This window comes from Phallusia mammillata, chromosome 5, assembly GCF_965637545.1.
Source record: "Phallusia mammillata chromosome 5, kaPhaMamm4.hap1.1, whole genome shotgun sequence".
NCBI classification, from domain to species: Eukaryota; Metazoa; Chordata; class Ascidiacea; order Phlebobranchia; family Ascidiidae; genus Phallusia; species Phallusia mammillata.
In genome coordinates this window covers 2431331-2451057 of record NC_137256.1, presented here as the reverse complement: position 1 = coordinate 2451057, position 19727 = coordinate 2431331, and the positions used below count along the sequence as shown (strand labels likewise).

The following is a 19727-nucleotide window of genomic DNA, read 5'->3' as shown; positions in this document are numbered from 1 at the left end:
CCGCTAGCCCCCTAAAATGGGTATTTTTCCCCGGAAGTTTGTCCAACTCGTTTTTCCATCAAATGTTTGTTGGATTTGGCTGAAATTTACACAGATGGTAGATATAGTTATGTAGATGTGCATCCCACTTTGTTTTTGTTGATAACCCCAGTATTTACCCAGCTTGCCCCCTAAAATGGGTGTTTTTACCCAAAGTTTGTCCGACTCGTTTTTCCATCAAATGTTTGATGGATTTGGCTGAAATTTACACAGATGGTAGATATATTCATGTAGATGTGCATCCCACTTTGTTTTTGTTGATAACCCCAGTATTTACCCCGCTAGCCCCCTAAAATGGGTGAGTTTTTAAACAGTGTCAGAATTGGCTGAAATTTGGATTTCTTGTATAGTATGCCATTTATAGGTGTCGATTGTTGTGTTCAACCCTGTAGTCCTAACATTTACCCCACAAGCCCCTAAAGTGTAAAACGTATTTGTATGTTACTGGGCACCACAAACGAAAGATTTCTTTGGAGCAATAGTGTTACAAGGCAACCAGTTGTATGTCGCTCGTTGGGTTGCTTGGTGGTCGTTTTTGCGCCATGGCAGTTCGGGGCTAATTAACAGCCCTATGACGTCACAAACATTAACGGTTGTTGCTCAAAACACCTCTAGTGGTCTAAATTTTAAACATTGGCGGATTGGGCTGAAATTTTGCAGTACTATTGATTGAGTCATTGTGGTTTTTACATATTTTTTAGTTTGTGTGTCGAACCCAATTAGTTGCCCTACTAGCCCCCTAAAATGGGTCAGTTTTTTAAAACGTTAAATAGGACATACTTCAAACAATATCTGGGGTGAATCTAATTTTATAGTTTGTATTCTACATAGTATTGTTATTTAAGCCCAGTACAGATCACTGTGTTTTACCTTACAGCACCCGACTTTCTCATGGTTATCTCTTGAATTGCATTATTTTCAACTTTGCATGTGTGGGGACCCATGAGTTTTTGCCTGCAGAAACGACTAAAGTTATAAAAGACGATGGCTAATATGGGACCCAATGGGCAATATGTGCTAAGCCACCCTTCTAGTTTTTTACGATAATTAAATATAGGGATGGGCCAAAACTTCTGTTTGGTCGAACATTGAGCATCTCACGTTAATGCTCCGTGCTTCACCGAACACGCTCGCAACTGCTCGGTCGAGCACCGAGCTTAAAAAACAGCGATGTTCGCTACCGAGTACTCGGGTTCTGGCTCGGCTCCGCACATCCCTACAATTTATGGTCCATCAAATCTAAATGTTGACTTTTGCACTGAACATTTACTCTGCTGAGAGTCTTATAAGTAAGGATGTTGCATATCGTTATATTGAGTTAAACTGTCGATTTTCTCAGGCTTGTTTAACTGCAACAACGAATTATTGTGTTGTGTGGTTGCGCTGCAGTTTATTCGCTTAAGAAAAACTTACGAGGACGACAGTTGTAATAATCAATTAGAAAGTTCAACATGTTTTAAAATATTAGAATCAGTTATAAACTCACTTGAAAAATTTCCGGTGTGGAAAATAGCCAAAACGGCTTTAGCAATAGTGGTGCAAAATTATTTTTGCATTTGTTTATCCAATCTGGTTGTTTGGACTTGCCAGCTCAAAGCTACCAATGATGACATTTTGTGTAACAGGTTTGTGGTAACCTTGTTTATGTGCCAAAACCGAATGTGTGATGGGGGCTTAATTTGTGCGGGAGTCTATCGCAACTTCGCAAGAGCACATTTCTACAGTTTACCTCCTCTGTCATGATTAGGCCCAGTGTTTTTTAAGGTGTTTTGGGGGACCGAAACGGTCCCCCAAATTTCTCCAGCGGTTTCCCAAAATTTGGACTTGCAACTACAACTACAGTTTTTGGTATTTAGATGAAACACTTGCGGTCTCTTAAAACTACTTAGAGGTCACCCAAACCAAACCTTAAAAAAAAACCTGATTAGGCCTATGTATAAAATCGCACCAGTTTCGTTATTAGACATTCATTCTCCTTTTTCATTTTGACATCTTTTGTCGAGTAGCAAGAAGTGCAATGAAATCACAGGACTTTTCAGACAAGCTTTGGAGGTTGAAAGGTTTCCGGACCTTGGTGTGGGTTTAGTTTGTGTCGACGTAATGATAACCTGGGGACGAATAAGCGAAAAATAACAGCCTAGTCTCCAAACCAGCAAAATGCTAAAAAATGTAGTCCCCATCCTATAACAAAACAATAAACCTAAATGTTGAAACGAAACATTGAAAAAAATGCCTTGCTTGTGTAGAGCGTGGTCCTCGTCTCCGACGAGAGTATCGCGTACCACAGGAACCGAAAGTCCAGTAACCGAATGTCGTTCCGCTGAGCGTCGAGCCCCGAAAGGTAATTCAGGGGCAGCCAAATCAAACGCCAACCAATCAACGTTCTGCTTATGCGCTCGTTGATAGAACCACACCGCCTTCTTATTGACACACCGTCCGTCTCTTTGAACCACCTGGGAGTAATCTACACTTGCAATCTCCTTTTGATATAAGACAGAACGGAACTGCTGAAGGTATCTCAGCAGGTGATAACCAGGACCAAAGATAGTGCCGTCGTAGAATTCCGAATATTTGGGAACGTTTTTGAGCTCACAGGTATTGAGACACCACAGCCAGGTTTGAGAAGGCACCCACCACTTGTATATAGGAAACAAGGGATGAGACACCGCGGCGTTGCTTAGATAACGTCTCTCGGAATCAGAGAATTCTAGGGCCGTATTTAAAGGATCTTCAAAATCTGACAGATCGTCTTGCCTTTCTGCTAGCTGCCCGTATGTGCGATTTCTTCTTGGTCAATCAAGTTATTCTCAACAGTAGACATTATTGCAACTCGTAACTGTGCTGCATAACATTGTCCACAAAAGGTTTAATCCTTCTCTGTAATTTTTATTTACGCAAGTCTCATTTTCTCAAGGTAAAATAGAAGGCCGAAATGCAATAAAACACCAGTTTTTATAGTTAAATTTTCCCTTTTTCTACGATTATTACCAAGAAACCCCTTTTTTAAATCACATTAGTTTTAGTTTGTTTTAACTTAACAACTTGCAAAAATGCAAAGCGCGAAATATCGGCTGCAATAAATTGCGCAACTATTTCGCAATATCCAGCTTGCGCAACTGCCCAGCATATGGCCAGGCGGCTCTGGCACAACAGGAAAACGGGTACATGAACTAGTGTGGGACTAGCGACACTGAACACAAAAATTCCAACCATTACTGAATCACAAGAAGACACGAGCAAGTGAATAACACAACTCGATGTCCGATGTCGCCAGCAGGCATATGGATTTCACAGTTCTGCAAAGTTAATCAAGTTGCAAAGTTGACAATTTCATTGCAGACGAACACATTACAACAGTGAGAAACATATTTGCAAGAATTGCAGCATTTGCAGCGTTTGCCACATTATCCAAACTTAAAATTTTCCATCGCTTAATGCTTAGGCCAACCAAAGTGCTAAAACGATGGTTTAAAAACACGTGACCGCTACACTTGACACAAAAAGTTAATGGTTTTCGGTCCACACTAGTGGTTTTCAAACGTTGCTTCCTGGACGGTTGCCAGGTAGGCCTACGCCCAAAGATAACGAAAAAGTTTTGTTCATATGTATGATATGATTCCTTATAAGTTCCTGTCTAATTTTAGGTCATTTATAGGCGCGCCTTTGAGGTTCAAATGTTTGAGAAACAAATCGATAATGCGAGAAAAAATCGAAAAATCCAGCAGCAACTTCAAAAATCGATGTTGAATTTCACCTCATACATAAAAAGAAGAAAACCCGCCTAAACAGTGTAAAAACCAGAAAAGTTTCTCATTTTCTCAACGAAAAAAAATTTCAGGTTGCGACGAAACCAACTATCGGAATCGCTTTTTTTATGTAAAAAAGAAACAAACATGCGAAACCGCGATATGTTTCAGTACCACATAAAATATTTTTACTGATAAACAAACATTCAATATTAGCCAATACTAAGTAACATGGACAACGAATTTCCCTCCTTTAATTTTTAGTTTTATTGCGCCCCTTTTCGACACGTGAAAAACACTGAAACGTCATTTCCTGCTTCGTGACGTCACTACTTGTTAATCAGTTCTCTTCTCTGTTTGTCTTTGGTGTCGAAACTCGAAATACAATTACAGAATCGCATTCGCTGATTGCTGAAGGAGGTTGTTTTTGTGTGGAGGTGTTTCTTTTTCAATAAATGCCACTGTGCACTCTGTTTTGTGTTTCTAGTAAGCAGTGAGGTGAAGTTTTTGAATTTTGAAATGAATTATGCTTTCCTTTGTTGTTGTTTTTGTGACAAATTGTTTTGACTTTTGTGTGTATGTTGAAAGATAACTATGATTTAATTGTTTCTTCAATTCTTATTGTTTTGCACTTAAACTGTGATTAACTTAAGCGTAAGAAATTGCATTTTTGCATACTAAGTTACTAACCCATAGACCTGTGTATCAGGTCTAGCATTCTTGTGAGTGCATTTATTTCACATTTAAATCTCCTGTTAATTTGCAGATTATTTAAATCAATCTTTTTTTAAATATTCATGTTTGATCTAATTGAGAAAAATATGTCAAAATCCCGAAGCTCAAGTCCCGTGGAAGTGAAAAAGAAGCACAGCAAACACAAAAGCTACTCGAAAGATCGTGAATACCGTTCAAGACATCGTGATCGCTCTCGTTCACGTGATCGAAAACGTCGTCATTCTAGAGATCGCAGCAGTCGCCACGGCAGCTCAAAAAGATCTCGTTCCAGGTCTTCCAGCGCTGAAAGAATTGACATTTTCGGTCGAGCTCTGAGCAAGCGGAGCGCCCTCGAAGAGAAGAAACGAAAGGAGGATGAGGAATTAAGACTTGCTGTTGAACGCCAGAGGCTTATGTATGTCATGTTCATTGCTGTTACTCTACCAATAGGTTTATGTGTGGTTCAAAATCCAATGTGTTAGGTATGCATGCTGGCATAAAGATGTGATAATTGCTGTCTGGGGTTACAACACTTTTACGAGTTACAAAAAGCATTTTAATTAGGTGCAGACAGTCCACACTGTTATAACCTGTAAGGTCTCGTCAGTGCAGTTGGTGAAGAGATATCAGCCATATGAGCTAATACATATATATATAGCATTTTAATTAAAAACAAAAAAAACATCAATAAAATGCTAGCTGTTCTATGTGTAACTTAAGGTTACTAGATAAAAATCTAATTTTTATCTAAGGTTGATGTTCAGCAATATTAATAAACTTGTCTGTTTTTGCTAGATTTCTTATTAAAATGGCCAAATCTCTTTTGAAGGTTATTGCTTCCCCGATGTACAAATACTGATTACAGCTTCACAATCACCGGATAGTATATATTATGTCTCTTTGTCTTTCTAGGCAAAAGGTTTAAAGAGTTAGTGTTGTTATAGAATATTTTTAAACTTGGTGAGATTTTCATCTTGTTGAGCTAATCAATGAAATTTTTACAAAAATTTATAAGCCATAGTTTTGTGCATATATTGTACTTTTTAAAACACTTAAATATGTGCAAAGAATATTAATAAATTGGAAAACTTTAGTTACTAATACAACAACAATTTTCAAATGTGATGAAATGTTTCTCTGCAACATTCATTATCTTTGTGTTAACTTTTGTCTGCTGAAATTTGCAGACAGAAAAAGTTGATGGAGGAAAAACTGATTGAAGAACAGACTGCCAGACGAGTTGAGGAAATGGTTGCTAAAAGAGTAGAGGAAGAACTTGCAAAGCGGAAAGATGAGATTGAAAATGAAGTATGTCTATTGTTTAAACGTAACCTGTAAGGTTTGTTATCAAAGCTTGACATGCTTAAAAAAACACACAAAAAAACTACATTTGTAATGACACTTCGTTCTTTGGAAGTTATCTCATGTTTATTATGGGTCCCCTTCCCTGAAGGGGACACATATTGTTTTTGTCCGTATTTTTTTTTTCTTTTTTTCTTTTTTTCTTTTTTCTTTTTTCTGTCTAACGCTGGTTTGTAACGCTCGTTTGGTCAAGAAAGAGTGCTTCAAATTTATTCAAATTTGGACATATGTTAGATATTAATCCAAACTTGGTCCACGTGAAGTTTGACCCCAAATTACCCAGCGGTTCACCCACAGGCCCCCGAAACGTAAAATTTTTAACGCTGGTCTGTAACGCTCGTTTAGTGAAGAAAGCGTACTTCAAATTTATTGAAATTTGGACATATGTTAGATATTAATTCAAACTTGGTCAACCAGAAGTTTGACCCCAAATTACCCAGCGGTTCACCCACAGGCCCCCGAAACGTACAATTTTTAACGCTGGTTTGTAACGGTCGTTTAGTAAAGAAAGAGTGCTTCAAATTTATTCAAATTTGGACATATGTTAGATATTAATCTGAACTTGATCCACCTGAAGTTTGACCCCGAATGACCCAGCGACACACCCACAGACCCCCGAAACGTAAATGTGTCTAACGCTCGTTTGGTCAAGAAAGACACTGTAGGCAGAAGTCCCAAGAGAGTACGTTTACGAATAATAGGGCAGAGCGGGAGGGCTCAGCTTGACGTCGGACAGACGTTTTACGAGACGTCGTTTCGGTGATTAGAAATCAGCTGTTTTGCACAGCAATGCATGTCGTTTTATTAAGTTATCACTCACATTTTCAGTTTTGGCAAAGGTTTCACACATATGACGCGATTTAAACCTAATAAGCGTGCTTTGGTTTCGTATAATGTCAAGCAAAACTTTGTTAAACAAACTAAATATGAAAAAATAAACTTGACTTTTTTGCAAGATAACAGTTTTTTTTAAATGCTCGTTGTTAGGTTGGCCGCTGCATGACCACGGGTTACTTAAGGTCAATTAGTAGGTATTACTAACACAGTTCAGAACTTTCTTTCGCCATAACGTAGCGTTTTTTGTTTTTTTTTGAATCAAATACTCAAGGCATGTATAAATTAGGTCAAACGGTGTTGTTGAACACCAAGGACGGCGTGCTATTGAAAACGGTGTCAAAAGGTCAAACAGTCGTTTGGTGTGTGCACCCTAAAGGTTACTACAGGTCAATGGTACTCGTTTTGCGAAACAAAGTTAAATGAAAAACTCGTTTTGCGAAACAAAGTTAAATGAAAAGTTATGTATACACTTGCAGCAAATCGTATTTTAATTGTCTGTAACACAACTGTTACAGCTTTCTAGAAAAAAATTGTGTTTAAAACCCGACCTTGGACGACAATATCTGGGTCAAAGCAAGAGATTAAATTGAAAGTATTTGTTTCGTTCTTTTTTAATGCTTTTGTAATTATACGACAATAATAGTGCAAAAAAATACAACAAAATTTTTCATTGTTGGGTTAACGCTTTCTAAAAATTTGTTCTTAAGAATTTAAAAATCACCGCAACATTTGTTTACCGTAAATCCGCACAAACACGCGTGTGGGGACCCATTAGTTTTTGTTTACAAAAACAATCATATGTGTAGATCAAATGATGTGTATAGTAAATTGGTAAATATCGTATAGAATATATAAAATGGAAGTATATCAGAAAGCCACCATTCTAGTTTGCTTCAACAATGCTTAGCATCACTGTAGAACTTTGTCTAGTTACTGTTTTAAATGTTGTTGGCATTTTTAACAAATTTGTCGTTCAACTGGTGTAATGCTAAACAAAATACTTGTTGCTCGCAATTCTTCATTCATTGCTCTGATGAAGCCCTACCGCTCTGGTGGGCGAAACGTTGGTGAATACGTTCTTGAAAACAACAACTAGTATTTTGTTTAGCATTACACCAGTTGAATGACAAATTTGTTAAATATGCAACCTGGTGGACGAAACGCCTGTTCAGTATTTTCTTTGTTGTTGGCATGCAAGTTAACCTAGCAACTATGACTATGAAATTTATTAGAACGTGGATATTTTTGCTTTCAGGTGTTACGAAGAGTTGAGGAAATGAAAAAAGTCATGGAAAAACAAATGCTTGAGGAGCTTGAGAAACAAAAACAAGCTGAAATTCGAGCTCGTCATGAAAAAGAGGTAGGCCAAAACGTTTCTTTTGCAGGGTTTTTTGAAATTGATAGAAAAACTGCTCCAAAAACAATGAAATACGCCCACTAAAGGTGTAGTGGAAAGAAAGCCATACATCTTGCGTCGTCTCCAAATTCCAAACATGTTATGTAACAGTTTTAACGTGATGTTTTGTGTTTAAACCTGTCAGGTATGTCAGAATAACATCCTGACAAAATGACTGCTTGCTGGTGTAAACGCTTTTCAGTGGAATTAAATAAAAACGTGTTTTTCTCTTATCCATGATAGTGGTGCAGTGTCAAGAAAGAAAAAAAATAGTGTAAAAGTGCGGCAACGATTTCAGGTTTTAGCCGGTAAGTGATGTAACTATAGCTGGCCTTTTCTATCTGTCCTTGGATGTTATTGGAACTGCAAGAACTATTACAGAGGGGTCATGTGGCCTCTTATACAAAAGAGGTCATGTTGTGTTCAAGGCTTGCATAGTGGTAAATTCCATTCATGCGTGTGTTTTTGTCAACTTGTACTGTTATATATCTGGTGTATATCAAGTATTTTAGGATACAGGTTTTTGGTATGGACCGACTATGGTGTAGTTATGTTTACAAATGTGTTTTTTTGTCAATATTAACTTGGTTTATGTTTTCAAGGAGGAGGAAAAGCGTAAGCGTGTCGAACTGGAAGTTATAATGGCTGAAAATGAACGAAAGATTAAAGAAGCACAACAAAAACTGGTAAGAATTTGTAGTCAACTAAAAACTTTCCACAGTCATTTACCGTCTTTTATTAAAAAACAGTCAGCCATTATATTCAACTGTTGTCTACATCTCTTGTATTGAGAGTCTAGTGAGTAGTGAATTTATAATATATATAATGCACACAGTTTGTAGTTGTAGTCTGGTTTGGAATTTAGTTTGCATTTTACGTTGAAGTTGAATCATTTGAGTAAATGTGGTACAAAACCTTTTTCGGTTTCTATATTCTGTTTGATGAAGCACAACTTTACAATAACTTTTGTGTGCCACATAACGTTTGTGCTGCTGTGATATCTTGCCTTGCAGCTGTAATAGATTTGTCAGCATAACACTCTTGGTAATTGACACCATGGTGTTAATCCAATTTCACCACTCAATAAGCTGATTCGGTATAACGCCTTCAATGGGCCTGCCATACTGTAATATCATTCAATAAACAACAACGAATATAATAATCTGTAAAAATATTATGGATAATTGCAAAATGAATCGTACTGTGTTGACATAAAAAATCCAATTAGTGATTTGGTTTCAAATAAAGCTGTGGTTACCAACCTTTTTCAACCAATTCCTCCCATAACAATTCAAACCATTTTCATTCCTCCGTAATACAGCACTGCACAGTAAAAGCCAAACCATACAAATATGGTTTAAAATTGCGTCTTCTATCAACTTCCCAGGTTATATTCCAAGAGCGAATTTGTCTGTTTACAAACCACATGTACAAATTAAAATAAATTGCTACGAACACTATACACGGACTTAAAAAGTAATTTAATCATAAACATAACTGCAAAAGTACTGGTGTATATAGAATACATCGTGCAGACATTTCAACAATCTCTGTTGTCATTATTAGTGCAGGACAAAGTTATGTTTATGATTAAAATAAATTCCTCCCCTTAAATTTAACAATCCTTCCCGGTTGGGAACCGGTGAAATAAATCCTCTGCAATTTTAGGATGAAGAGCGTCTTGCAATGGTGGAAGAACAGAGGTTTATCCACGAAGAGAGATTGAAAATGGAAGAGGAACGCAAAAAACAGACTCGACAAGAGCAGAATGTTATTTTGGGCAAGAAAAACAGCAGGCCTAAACTTTCATTCTCCCTGAAATGAACAACCTGAACGAAAAATCAGCATATTTTGTTGACTTGAATGTCTGGTGCAAGCGATTTACTTGTTACTTGTGATACATGCTGTTTACAATCTTTTATTTAAACCACTTGTTTCAATATTGGGTTTTTGCGCTGTTAATGGTTGTTTAGGGATCTTGGTAAGGTAAGTATTTAATGTTGTTTGGGAGAAATTGATCGCGTTTACTTTTTGTCTTTGTTACTGTGTAACAGTTCATCCCTGTCTGTCATTGTTACTTTTTTGTTGAAATACAAGTTTGCAGCTTATCTTTTCGAAGCTGACTCACATTGTGTTTAAACCTATAGCACATACAAAATAGTACGGTGGTATTTTTATTACACGAGCGATGACATTTTAATGCTCATACATACAATAATGTATTACCACTTTGGCCTAAACGTCATTGATATGTTACCACAGACAGAAGTGCGATATTTGTAAGACATAACAACAGTTCTTTTCATCCTCATGATTCTCCACTTAGATGTGCCTTGCAGCATCTGTAGCTGAACGGACAATGGCAGTTTCTAGAACAACTCTTTGTTTTTGATCTCTCACCATTCTGGCTTTATTCCACCAAACTAAAAACCAAAAAAACATTTAAACTGCAGGCAATGTAGCTAGCACCACAAATCTGTATTACATAAGCTATTGCTGCCAGGCATAATATCCGGTTTGTAGAGCGAAGGAATAAAATTACATTTGCCAGAAGAGCTCTACAAACTGGAAATCTGTACTTACTTTGTTGTTTTGATAAACATTTCTCTGGGTAATATTGTACTGCTGTGAAGAGGAAGAAAATTGCCGTTCGAGCTGAGGAGCGACACCAATCATGCTGACAGATTGACCTGATGTGCTGCCAGTACTGAGGAGTGGAGGTCGGGAACCCTGACAAATGAAAATGATTGGTCTCAAAAGGAAGTAAGTCTGCTTCTGGCTTAGATGCTACACATTGATTTGTGTGAAGCAGTGTCATATGTTATTTGCCAAATAACAAACATTTCAAATTCCACACTAGTTTTGTAGTCTCAACAGTCCTTTTGTTCATGGATACCCTTTTGAATGCTAGTGTCAGGTGTTAGCAGGGCATGAATTTGCAAATTGAATGATCGGATTAGTTGTGCAGCTGCTGGGCCAGGAACCAAGCGTAAAAAACTGCGATGTCAAAAAACGCTTGGCTTAGCCCAGGGGTGGGCAACATACGGCCCGCGACGGGATTTTGACCGGCCCGCAGACAGTTTCCGGGTCATACATGGTAATGTGGCCCGCGGCCACAATCCCCCACTACTTGCATACTCGTCCAATTATAGTTGTAACGGACAGTAACGCTCCCCAATAGCAAAAAACTTTCCCGCCGTTACTATCTAAGCAAAAAAAAAAACAACTATCTAAATCTGTGGTGTATGCACTATGTATGGTGACCGGCTCTACGTTTTTTAATATAACGGTAACGAGCTTTCCCTCAAACTTGTTTCACTTTTACACTTTCTATAGGCCTACTTGCACTTCAAAAACTGCGAAATTTTTGTATCATCCTTAAATTTGATAAATCTAGTGTAAGTTATGAATGTGGAATGTATAGGTTTCTCTTTTGCCGAGTAATGCCCCATTACTTTTAATCAAAATAGCTATTGTTTGCGCATAATCGTAGGATGTTATCTTGTCTATGACGTCACAAACTTTGCTTGGATGCGTTAGAATTGCGTGAAATTGACCCTCAGTGTTGTTGTAGCAATTAAATTGGGTTTTAACTGTTAACATAAGCATTCGTTGGTGCTGGGTAAATCTAATTGCACGCAAATGCTCAAGAGTCAAGAACTTTAAAAAAAAACGATATAATGGGGGGCGATATTGAGTCAGTGCCCTAGCAAGGGGGCGATTTCGCTAAAATGGTTGAAGACCACTGGTTTAGGTGGTCAAAAATCCGTTTTAAATCACTGGATAAATACGCGATTAATGTATCGATTCGGGAATCCGGCCCGCCAAGTACTTTATTTTCCCATATCAGGCCCGCCGACTGGAGAAGTTGCCCGCCCCTGGCTTAGCCCATCCCTATTGGATTTTCCTTCTACTGCTTGATACTTATTAAACAACACGTTTCCACTTCTCTGGTGAGGATAAGATACCAAACCCATTTTGACCATTCACTGGTTTCACATTCACATGCACTGGTTTAAGTCTTACCACAGCAGGTGTAGGCCTCGCCAGTCCAGCACTGGCCAGAAGTCTTGATTTGTGGGCTTCTTGTTCACGAAGTTTTATGATTTGTTGGCAAATTAGTGGACCGAGTGATCCATATTCATTCAAGTACTCCTCTGGGATATCAGGTGCTTGCCGCAATCCTTTGATTACAGACCCACAATGTTTCTGCAGTAAAAAGTTAGTTAAGATGATTGTATTTTCATTCTTAGTGGGTTGGCAACGCCTTGATGCAATATGCTCACAATAAGTCTGCTCCTGAGCCGCCTGTTTTATTGCAAGTCAGTTGAATCAGGCTTTATTTTTTTACATGTAGTCTTATTGGGACAAATCAACAGAAAATCATTTCATCACTTACAACCAAAAGTCCCCTAAGATGCTCAGCAGCAGTTCTGTCGATGTTGTTGAGCAATGGACTCTCAAGTATATTCTTTATCCGTTCACCTTCAACCCGTAGTCGTGGTAACGCCAGACTCTGCACAACCTAGACACAACATGAAAATGTAAAGTCTGCTGCAACTCTTTATAGAATTGTGTGTAATTTACTTACATCAGGACCTAGTTCAGCAAGTCCAGCTACACTTCCGTATCTGGCTGCAAGGGATGATTTGTCATCATGTAGGCACTAAAAATGGAACACAATCTTACACTATTTATGCTTAACACTATTTATCACTTATTTTGAGGGTACATGGCAAGAAAACCATTACACTGTCAATCATAATGCGTCAGGACCGTTGAACTATGATTGAGTTTGCTGTGATCACTGATCAGTCTGAGTGTATGTTCGCCTTAGCTGATTATGTTATAAACAGTAACATTGTGGGCCATGACTAAATTAGATTAGTACTAGTTAGCCATGAACCTTGCAAAATGTCCCTGTAATCCTTGATTGAATAAGATTTGTTGAAGTGCTGAAACTCCTGCATATTTGAGCCATGAGTCTTGCAGCGTAATCCCTCAGTGCCCAATGATTGTCCACATCAGGTCTTGTACACAATTGTCGGCTTACGATGCAAGTCACCACTGCTGGAATCAGTTCATGCAACTGGAATAAAATTTGTACGATTTTAAAAACATGACAAAATCTTTCCAATAAAGCTTGTGTCTAAAAATGCAAGCAATGAGAAAATTAGTTAGCGACACTTTCATCTAGTGGTTCCCAACTAGGGAAGAAATTATCTTAATTTGTGCAAAAGGTTTGCAAATAGACACACATATTTTTTTAAAATATATCTGTGAACTTGATAGAGACCTAATTTTATACAATCTTTATATAGTTTAGTGTCCACTATGTAGTCTATTTAGGACTGAAAATGTTTTGAATTGTTAAGTGAGGAATTCGTCAAATTAGTTCGGGAACCACTTTTTGCTTCTTCAACAAGATTAATGTCAAACAGAATTTTGCCAACTCACGTATTTCTCAAGATTCAATGTAGGATTGTCCATGAGTGCTTTGACCATTCTCATAAGGTAGATAAGTAACGCCAAGTTATTCTGGACGACATTAACTCGCACACCTTCTGATATGAAAGTGCTGAATCGTGGTAACATTTGGGATAGGCCAGGATCAGTAGCCAAACTTTGCAATGCTTCCTGAATTTTTTAAAAATAAATGGTTTTAATTGACTTCCAAATAGAAAAAAATACTACATTAGCAGTTATTTATAATATTCATGTGCCATTGAGCCAAGCCATGCAAAGCAATAGACCCGTTTTGTGGGGACAGTGCAACACATAGTTTGAGGCTATTGAAACCCAATTGAATTTATGCATTGTGGAAATATTTTTTAACCAGTTAGGAAATTGATCTATTGGCCCCTACAAGACTGATAACCAATTGTTTCAAACTGTTCTAACGAAAATAGGTTATATTTGTTACAATTTTATTTGTTTACTTACGGCTCTTCTTGCTTCACTTGAACCAACAGCAGCCTCAGTTATCTCCTTGTAATACAATTGTTGTTCAACCGATAGTTCATGAGTAAAACGAGATTTCAATCCAACCAAAGATTTGTGAGTTCCGTCACCAGTCTGAAAATCAAGTGCACAGAATTCACAAAAAGTGGGCTTCATGCTTTTACTATTTAGTGTAACTTATATACATCCATTTTTTGGTAAGTTAAGTTTTGTTTCACTAAAAAACATGTTTGTCACAAATTTAAATACAGACTATTCTTAATAATCCACCTTACCACATATACTCGCTGTGGACATTATCCACATGCTGTGATCATTGATTTTGGAAAAGTGATATCTCTGATTATTCACATGATAAGATGGCAAATTAGGCATGCACCCAACCTTAATCATCTGTTATAGATAATTAAAGTTAAAAGATTCAAGTCAGATTTACCTTGGTTCCTTGTGACAGTGTGGCAGTAAGTGGATTGTTGTTTGACACTTGGCACCGTTTGATTGGTTCAATTGCTTTTCCACTTTCAGACTTTTCATTACGTCTCAACACATCAATTGAGAATTGACTTTCAGGTGTTGGGTTTTCGGGGATACAAGGTTGCACACCTTCTATTGCCAACCAGTGAGCTGCAAGCAAAGATGTTTGCCACAATTACAATGTGATGAAACACATAGTTACCAAAATGCTTAAAAATTCCTGTATGTTTTTGTGTGTCTATTCTTTAGCATGCCTATGTTGAAAATCGGTAGAGCTACTAACACCATAACGCAAATAACAACCAAAGTCGATTTGGTTATATCTTCAAAAATGCTCACGGTTAGGGCTATTAGGGTCGGGGTAAGGTAATAGCACTTAAAATTCAATAAAACTAACCTAAAAAATTAGTTACTAATGTAAAAAATTTAAAAACTTATTTTCCAACCCAACCCATTTATAGCCGCTAAATAAAATAATTCAGCTCATTACGCCCCCTAATCGACTTTGGATGTCATTTGCGTTATGGTGTTAGTAGCTCTACCTTGAAAATCGGTCTAACTCTAAATATATGCAACAACAATGAACACAATAAAAATATTTCACACACAAGGGTTGGTTTGTATTTTCTTGTTATTAAGTTGTACTATCATTTTGTGATATGATAACTCACCTTTAATTGCAACATCATGTGGAATTTTGGGCAGACCACCAGTTATAATCTCATTTAAATCAATTTCTTTATCTTCAACAAAATGCAGCTCTCTGCCGCCACCGCTGGCAAACCTGAAGGGAATGAAATCTTCGGCTACGAATCCATAAAGAGGCTCCAAATTTTTTGACTAAAATATAACAGAAAAAAATATATTTACTGATGGTGGCATGAGCATTTAACGAATATATCATGTCGCTTTTTATCTGTTTAGATTGTTACTATTCCTCATTAAAGCACAACTAGGTTTTTACTTCACAATTTTATGCACAAATAATAAAAGACCTTTAGGGAATTGTCAATGTCTTGGCAGGACAGTTTTACTCCTTTTCTATGATGAGAAAACTTCAATGCTTCCTGAAATACAGTTTCACAGTTAAAAGTTGTATTATACGGCAAACACAAATATATATTTGAATGTGTCCAATGAATTTCTGATGAAATTGATTAGGATGCTTAAAATCAAAAGAACAAAAAAAAAACTAGAAGGGTGGCTCAGCACATGTTGCCATTGCACATACACTTTAACCTATTTTGAAACGTTAATATACTCCCTACACTTATTTTATATTGGGTCCCATATCACCCACTGACTATAACCTGCAGGCAGAAACTCATGGGTCCCCACACATGCAAAGTTAAAAACAATGCACTTCATAAGATAACCATCAGTAAGTTTGGTGCTTTAAGAAAACACTGTGGTCAGTTCCTGGCTTAAATAATCATGCTATTAAAAGTAATTCAAATCTGATTCAATTCACACATTGTAGTATTTCCTATTTAGTGTTCTATTTGTAGGAATGAAGGGGTAAATAGTGGCAAAATAAAGTGAAACACAACAATCGACACCTATAAATAGCAAATTGTACAAGCTGTCCAATTTCATTCAATTCCAACACTGTTTTAAAAAATCATCCATTTTAGGGGGCTGGTTAGGTACTGGTTAGGTCTATAGGGTGAAACCGAACAATCGACACCCAAAAATGACATAATATACTAACTATCCAAATTTCATTCAATTCAGACATTGTTAAAAAAACTGACCCATTTTAGGGGGGATAGTGGGGTAAATGTTGGTGCGACAGGGTTGAACACAACAATCGACGACTATAAATGTCACACTCTACATGCTGTCCAAATTTCATTCAATTCAGACATTGTTTAAAAAATTCACCCATTTTAGGGGGCAAGAGGGGTAAATATTGGGACTACAGGGTTAAACACAACAATTGACACCTATAAATGACAAACTCTGCAAGCTGTCCAAATTTCATTTAATTCCAACACTGTTTAAAAATTTCACCCATTTTAGGGGATTAGTGGGGTAACTGATGAGGTTCTACACCCAAAAATATGAAACCACATTGACCCAAACAACAGTCCTGTAAAATTTTATCCAAATCGGCCAATGTTTAAAATTCTGACCACTAGAGGTGTTATTAGCAACATTTGTAACACTTCTGACGTCACAAGGCTGTTAACACCCCTCTGACTGACATGTGCAGGAACGTCCACCAAGTCTTCCCGCAAGCTGTCCAATTTCATTTAATTCCGACACTGTTTAAAAAACTCACCCATTTTAGGGGGTGAGTGGGGCAACTAATGGGGTTCTACACCCAAAAGTATAAAATATGAAATTACAATGACCCAATCAACAGTCATGTAAAATTTCATCCAAATCGGCCAATGTATAAACTTCTGACCACTAGAGGTGTCATTAGCAACATTTGTTGACCTTTCTGACATCATAAGGCTGTTAACACCCCTCTGGTTGGTATGTGCAAAACAAGCAACGTATGTTATGTTGCCTTTATTATACTATTACACCACAGAAATTTTCTGTTTGTGGTGCGCAGCAACATACAAAAACGTTTTACACTTTGGAGGCTGGTGGGGTAAATACTGGGGCTATCGAGTGAAACAAGGCTGATGGCACATCTACATAACTATATCTAGCATCTGTGAAAGTTTCATTCAAATCCATCAAACATTTCATGGCAAAAGAGGGTGGACAAACTTCAGGTTAGAAAAAAAAACGAAAAAAAAGAAGAAAAAAAAAACAAAAAAATCGAGTAAAATCAACATGTGTTCATAACTATTACAAAACTTTTTTTTTTCACTTTTTATACTTTTGAATAATTGCTTCGGGCATTAATTTTGGAGGTATTTTCATGTGCAAGACTGGAGTTCCTGAAATTGCAATTACCTGTATAATTTCCCGCAATCTATATGATGTTTCATCTGCTACATATTGCATTGCTTGTTCCGGTATGTGTGTTATTCCAATCGACTCTCCAATAACTTTTACACTTTCCGATGAAAATTCATCAGCAGAAGATTCTTTGTAATTTTTCCTTTTCGATTTAGGGTCAGCCATTATGGTTTTGTTGAAACTGGACGGTTAAACTCAGTAAACACAAAACCTACATGGAAACAAAAAACTTGTTACTTGGAACAAGTTTTGCCAAACAGAAACTATATATTCATCACTTCATCTAAGTAGAACTTTGTAATGAAATACAGCAGCAAACCATAATAAATCAGACCTATTAAAGGCACAGTACCAAAACTTTAAGCATGGTGTGATGGCTAACTTGCATAAACATTTTACGACGGATCCAAATAATAAAAACATGTTCAAAATTGTAGACTGATATCGAAGCATTGATAAAGCAATTTTAGGATATTATTAGTTTAAGCGGGGGCAGCATTAACAGTCTGCACAGATTTGACGTTCATAAAACCAGGCAATGGTAGCTTCATTCCTTCTTCAGCCTTGAAAAAAGTGTAACTCAACACAACGTCATCAACATCAGCCAGAGAAGGGTCGTCATCAAAATCAGGATCAATGTAGAAAAAAACAGGCATGTCGACTTCTTCATGGGGGTTCAGCCACTGTTCCTCAAAACAAAAACACTGAATCTTATTAAAATAAAGTCCAGCTTGTGTAGGCAACACATTGTATGTTGCTATGCCAACAATTGGTTCATCAGTGGGATTTTTCGCAGTGTAGAATGCTAGAGCAGTTTCACCAGGTACAACTGTAATTACTTTCTGACTTGGTCTAAAATTCCACTGCATAGCCGCATGGTGGTCTGCATTAAAATATATGTTCAATCTGCGTTCCCGAATCGGTTCCATACTTTCAACTTTGTCCATTTTATGGCCTAACTTTGGGTCTCCACCAAGACCGGTCGCTTGGCAAAACATTTTATACATCGGGACTGCAGCGTATGACATACCAAGCATAAAAATCAACACAGACACTATATATATCACTGTGTTTGTGCTTGTATTATCTTTCGGCGGAGGTTTCTGTCCTTGACTGTAGCTTCTGGCGTTCTGCAATTGCCATGACAACAGTTTAGGGAAGACTGGTGTCTGACATCCAAAGTATAGCACCTTGGAATTATAGTATTTCTGACACCCATAAAATTGTTTGCTGGTTTTTGTTGACCATTTTGCAAAAGTGTTTATCTGTTTTCCAATGCCAAGATTGCTGATATGACTAGATAGCAATGACGATAACTTTGTCTTTTGGCTTGAAATCACTGCTCTTTGCACAAATGCACAAGCAACATATCTTAAAACAATCATAACATCAACATCAGTTCAAGTTGACCTCTGCAATTAACCCAAGTTTGTTAATTCAGTACAAACCAAGTGTGTTTAAGCTTTTAAATAAGTTTTAAAGTTCCTTTTACAAACATCAAAAACGTGTTTTGTAGTCGAACTTTAAAAGCAAACTTAAAAAAATGGCATGTAAGGAAAAATGATATGTATACAGAATGTTTTGGTGTATTATTAGCACAGCTTGGTGTTGGTTCACAGTACAGCATTATAAAGTGCACCTGTAAATCACTTGGTGCACCTTTATATTAGTGATGAACTGAACCTGCCTAAAAAGATTCGGGCCAACCAAATATTCGGCCACGAGGCCGAATAATTTCGGCTGAATCAGGCCGAACCTAAAATCCCCGTTTATATGAATGTTTCCAACTGAACCTTGTGTTGTTGATGGGAGTGAAGTGAATTATGACAAACCAAAATCACTTTCACAATGCGGAAGCTTTACTAAACTTGTAATATTTTGTAGACAATGTGCCTCGTATTTTATAAACAAAACAATTAGTTAATTTATGACGTTTCGTATAAGCAAAAATGTTAGTTTAGGCATTAATTCCCCGCATTCAAAAAGTTCTTTGAAAAAAAACGAAAAACAGCGTATTCGGCCGAAATGTTTCGGCATACCGAAACTTCGGTGCATCACTATACTATAGTCACTGCTTTATATCGCTTTGTGCAACAATTTAACTTTGTATTTTATCAGTTGGTGCCTTGGTGGCTTTTGGCTTGCTACAGTTCAGTTATATTTCTAGTTGTAATAGTGCACCAAGGGGTCCAACAGTTTCACATAATAGCCGCCACACAACACACCACTGTTGTTATTTTTTTTCATTTTTGTCTCAAATATTGCAAACATTTCTG

At 37.2% G+C, this 19727-nt stretch overlaps 3 protein-coding genes across 3 annotated transcripts; 1 reads left to right on the top strand and 2 right to left on the bottom strand.

The window, feature by feature from the left end:
- Positions 1–4532: 4532 nt before the first annotated feature.
- LOC145230276 (arginine and glutamate-rich protein 1-like) lies at positions 4533–10202 on the top strand. The gene is made up of 5 exons (XM_080095669.1): positions 4533–4914; positions 5687–5807; positions 7954–8058; positions 8697–8780; positions 9763–10202. The coding sequence occupies exons 1-5, from the start codon at positions 4583–4585 to the stop codon at positions 9916–9918; spliced, it is 798 nt and encodes a 265-aa protein (XP_079951795.1). The 5' UTR covers positions 4533–4582; the 3' UTR covers positions 9919–10202.
- Positions 10203–10254: 52 nt separating this feature from the next.
- Positions 10255–17632, bottom strand: LOC145230256 (transcription initiation factor TFIID subunit 6-like). Its single transcript, XM_080095642.1, has 12 exons — positions 17446–17632; positions 15525–15596; positions 15201–15369; positions 14492–14679; positions 14038–14169; positions 13552–13731; positions 13001–13183; positions 12686–12760; positions 12494–12619; positions 12121–12303; positions 10678–10824; positions 10255–10517 (listed from the first exon to the last, which is right to left on the bottom strand). The coding sequence occupies exons 1-12, from the start codon at positions 17614–17616 to the stop codon at positions 10491–10493; spliced, it is 1653 nt and encodes a 550-aa protein (XP_079951768.1). The 5' UTR covers positions 17617–17632; the 3' UTR covers positions 10255–10490.
- A 30-nt stretch (positions 17633–17662) lies between these two features.
- LOC145230272 (cytochrome c oxidase assembly protein ctaG-like) lies at positions 17663–18884 on the bottom strand. Its single transcript, XM_080095665.1, has one exon. The coding sequence runs from the start codon at positions 18834–18836 to the stop codon at positions 17934–17936; it is 903 nt and encodes a 300-aa protein (XP_079951791.1). The 5' UTR covers positions 18837–18884; the 3' UTR covers positions 17663–17933.
- Positions 18885–19727: the final 843 nt, after the last annotated feature.